General features: G+C 34.0%; 1 protein-coding gene across 1 annotated transcript; it reads right to left on the bottom strand.

The window, feature by feature from the left end:
• Window positions 1–2,351: 2,351 nt before the first annotated feature.
• On the bottom strand, window positions 2,352–4,150 carry LOC117914824 (1-aminocyclopropane-1-carboxylate oxidase homolog 1-like). Its single transcript, XM_034830310.1, has 3 exons — window positions 3,547–4,150; window positions 3,124–3,445; window positions 2,352–2,866 (listed from the first exon to the last, which is right to left on the bottom strand). The coding sequence occupies exons 1-3, from the start codon at window positions 4,071–4,073 to the stop codon at window positions 2,696–2,698; spliced, it is 1,020 nt and encodes a 339-aa protein (XP_034686201.1). The 5' UTR covers window positions 4,074–4,150; the 3' UTR covers window positions 2,352–2,695.

Genomic DNA, 4,150 nt, shown 5'->3' with positions numbered 1-4,150 from the left:
AAATATAAATTACATGAACCCTTCAATACTTTCAAATGGAGTTACAAATGTCTTAGTAACACTCATCTAAACCAAACATCCTTAAAAAGAATATGCAATGGCAATAATGCATTCAATGAACAAACGTGATCTACACACACAAACCAAACAAATAACCAAGTAAAGTATTGTGTGGGGAAAATAATATAACAACAAACACAAGAGATCATGATAATATAAGTCAAGATAAATAAGGAAAATCAACATGCCTATCATATATATCAACATATTTCTCCCTTTTTGTCACAAAACTAACAAAAAAAAAAAAAAAAAATAGAGCAAGAAACACAAGAGAGACAAGATGAAGCATATCACAACGTGGATTGCTCAGAAGCTAGCTCGAGTTTTACACTTCCACTACTTGCAAATCTCAATTACTATAACTTGTTGTGTTTTGGGGCCTTCATTCTTTTCAAATCATCCTTAAATTTGCATCATTTTATAGTAGATAAGGACAATGGTTGAAAACATGGCATGGGTATATTAAAATATGGTATTAGAAATTCCAATGTCACAAGTCCGATATCAGTTTGGTATAAGATAATAGGTTAAGAAGATGAAATTTCATTTTAATTTTGATAGCAAATTTCTTTTATTTGGGTACTGGTTTTGATATCAAATGAAACTTCTATTTTCCAAAGAGATGTCGAAATTGATATTAGGATCTTATATCAATTCTTCGCTTGTTGAACCTTAGCTATCAAACCAATATTGGTTTTCTCTTTGCATCTCGATACAATCATTTCTGCAATCATATTTAATATCAAATTTGATATCAATTGTATGTCAACATTGAATTTGATATTAGGTCCAATGTTGAAATTTCCTTTCGGCTATTATCAAAATGTTATCAACTAATTTCTATGCTCCTGTCAAATTTGTCATGGGACTTGATATTAGTTTTGGCTTCATGGAAATTTGATATCAAATCTAACATTGCTTGTATCACTTGCCTTGGTATCAATTTGCTCATTGTTTGACATCAAAATTTAGATATCATAGCTTATGATATCAATTTAAACTATTTCCACTACTTTTCGTCTTCTTGCCACTTGCATGCTTTTCATTGATTTTGAGCTACAACTATCCATTCTTAAACAAAATTTTGAGACTATCCTATCCTTTGGAAAATCAAATGGTCCATCCCATGGTTGGATCTTAGGTCTCATTCATGCAATCCTTTCATTAAGTTCACATATTCTATTGTAGATTAGCAATCTACCTTGTCAAAGTCACCTCAACTTCCTTAGTAGATACCAAATGTGTTTTAAACTTAATATATTATTTAGTGTAGGTATAGTGGATTAAAATTTTCCAAGCACACAAAAAGTCCTAATCCATGAGAAGGCCCTTACATGCTTGCATAGTCACTCAAGAAAGAAAGATATGTAAGCATTCTCCAAGGCATACCATATTGGTCTGCTTAGAGGAATAACATAAATTGGGAGTGATGACTATCTCCTTAAATAGTGCTAGATTGGCATTACTAAGCATTAAATTGCTTGTGTGCCAATAGATCAAACCAACTTAGTTGGACTCTAGTGTTACTCCCTATTGAAAGTTAAGAGATTTTCCCACGCACATACTTCTATACAGTAAATCTTTCATAGATCCTTCAATTTTGAGGCTTACTATTTCAAGATGCACTTAGAAAGCTTGTAGTTAAAGAATATTAACTAGATACATGCAAATATTCTTGAAAACTAGAAAAAAAAAAAACAATTTAAATGTTATATATTGTAGTTTCTAAAAAGGGAAAAAGTGTTTCAAGTTCCCTTTTATAAGTTTTTATATTTTCCTATTATGATGTATTATTGAAAGAAAATTTCCTATTCTTACAAAGAAGTATTAATTTCTTTTATAATTACACAATTTGTTTCTTATATAATACATTCTTAATTATATAATAAAGAAAATTTATGAAAATTTTTTGCCTAAAAGATTTTTTTATATATGGGCCTTTGGGATATGAGAGATTGATAGTAATCTCCTTACACAATAGTGATATTTCCTTGTTGTCTTTATGTACCCTTAGAATCAAACAACATAAATTATTGTGTGTTTTGTATTTCATGGTTTCATTTTCTTTGTTTATTCACCCTATCATTGGTTTTGATTGTGGCATCACAACAAACGAAATGCAATCGTTCTATAATTTTGTTCTTACTTTGTGGGTCTAGTTGCATTATTATGATATTCAAATAATATTGCAGAATTATGAAATTAGGATTTTATTTATTAGATCAAAGTTCTATCCAATAACCTAAAAACTAAAGCAATTGATCATAATTCAGATCATCCAGCCCATTCCATCAAGCTAAAAAATATCACCCTTCAATATAACTAATCAAGTGTCGACATAATAGGCTATAATAATAATAAGGGGGCTTCCACCCATAAAAACTACAACAGCAGAGGTTTCAAGCTTCAGAATATGCCAGCATAAATGATATTAAACACCCAGTTTCGACCTATGTTGCCATGAAGATGACAACCAAACATTCACAAATACGATAAAGCATCCACTACCTTACTCATCCATAACGGTGACCCTTCTCCATCTCCATTGCCAAAGAGCTTGAATTGTACCAGGGCCGCCATACTCTCATCAAGCTCCTTTTGCTCTGAACTAGGTACCATTCTCTCCTATTGTGATTTACTTATCATTTGGAGGATTCTCTTCAGACAACAACTCCTTAATCGGCGTGTAAACTTTTGAGGATGATGGGAAACATGAGTTGAAGAAGGACGCCACTGATATTCTTGGACCTTCATGCTGTGCCAGTACTCTGTGTTCTACACTTTTAAACCTGCCGTTGGTTACAATCTGAAAAAGTCCAACAAAAAACAAAGTTGGTTTTAATCATGGATTAATAATCTGAAATATCATGTCCACTGATACTCCAACTAATTACAAATGAATGAATTTGTCTCTACTCTTCAATATGAAATATGCCCTTATAAGAGAATACGTGCTGTCCTGCACAATTATTCGGTCAAAGAAGAAAGGTCCCAGTCTTTTATGAGGGAGGAAGTGAACTAATAGAACAAGTAAATCAAGTGTAATATAATGGTTAGATTCACCTGCAGAACATCTCCGGTGTTTATTACTAGGGCCCCAGGTATGGGAGGAACATCCATCCAGTGATTCTCATGAAGAATTTGGAGACCACCTACTTGGTCTTGTAAAACAATAGTAAGAAAGTTAGAATCAGTATGGCGTTTGGTGCCCAGCGTCAATTCGGGTTCAGGACATGAAGGATAGTACTGAGCCAAGAAGAAACCCTGCTTAGCAAATTCCATGTTTTTAAAATGATTTGGTTCAAGTCCAAGAGCCTCAGATAGCAATTCTAACAGAGTATACCCCAAATGCTTTACTTGCTTCGAGTATTCCACCACTATATCTCTGCAAGGCAATCAAGCACAGATAATTAGACATACAATTGCAGCATTTGGAAATAGGTCATTCACTTAGTTTTGCCAATGGTGCTGTGTGTTATGATGTACCTGCATACTAAAGGCAGTTGTATGGGATCAGGGGGATTAGGAGTGATGGTAATCAAAAGGGTATCCCTCCAGGAGGCTGATGATGCCTGAAATAGATCAAAATTTGTCAAAAATATCACCTTTTTTGTAAAATCACGAGTATAATACTCTTTCTTCACTTCAGCATCTTGCTCATGAAATCTACGTGTGCCTTCGATCATCTCCTCCAAAATCCCTTCTGAAATTCCATGATTGACTATCTGAAAGATGCCCCAGTTTTCACAAGCTTTTTGAACTTCGTTGATGATTTTAGCATGGAGAGTCACATCATTCTTGACACCTTCAAGGTCTATGATTGGAATATTAGAATGAGAGTCAATGGGGCCTGATTTCTCATAGAGATTATGTTGTGGATGGATAAACATCCGGGGGATCTTTGCCAGCCCAGCATCAACAAGCCCCTTCACACCAAGTTTCGAGTCATCAAAAGCTTTCAACTCAATAATTCGGTCATATTTAGATTCAATTTCTTCTTGCACAACGGCCATGCTTGTGAGCACAATCACTCCTTGGAGAGTCAAGAGGAGAAGGCTTAAAGAAAAGGTAGCGACATAGGGAATCTTAA

Source organism: Vitis riparia, chromosome 5 (assembly GCF_004353265.1).
Source record: "Vitis riparia cultivar Riparia Gloire de Montpellier isolate 1030 chromosome 5, EGFV_Vit.rip_1.0, whole genome shotgun sequence".
In the NCBI taxonomy this organism is placed as follows: Eukaryota; Viridiplantae; Streptophyta; class Magnoliopsida; order Vitales; family Vitaceae; genus Vitis; species Vitis riparia.
This window is presented reverse-complemented; position numbering and strand designations above follow the sequence as displayed.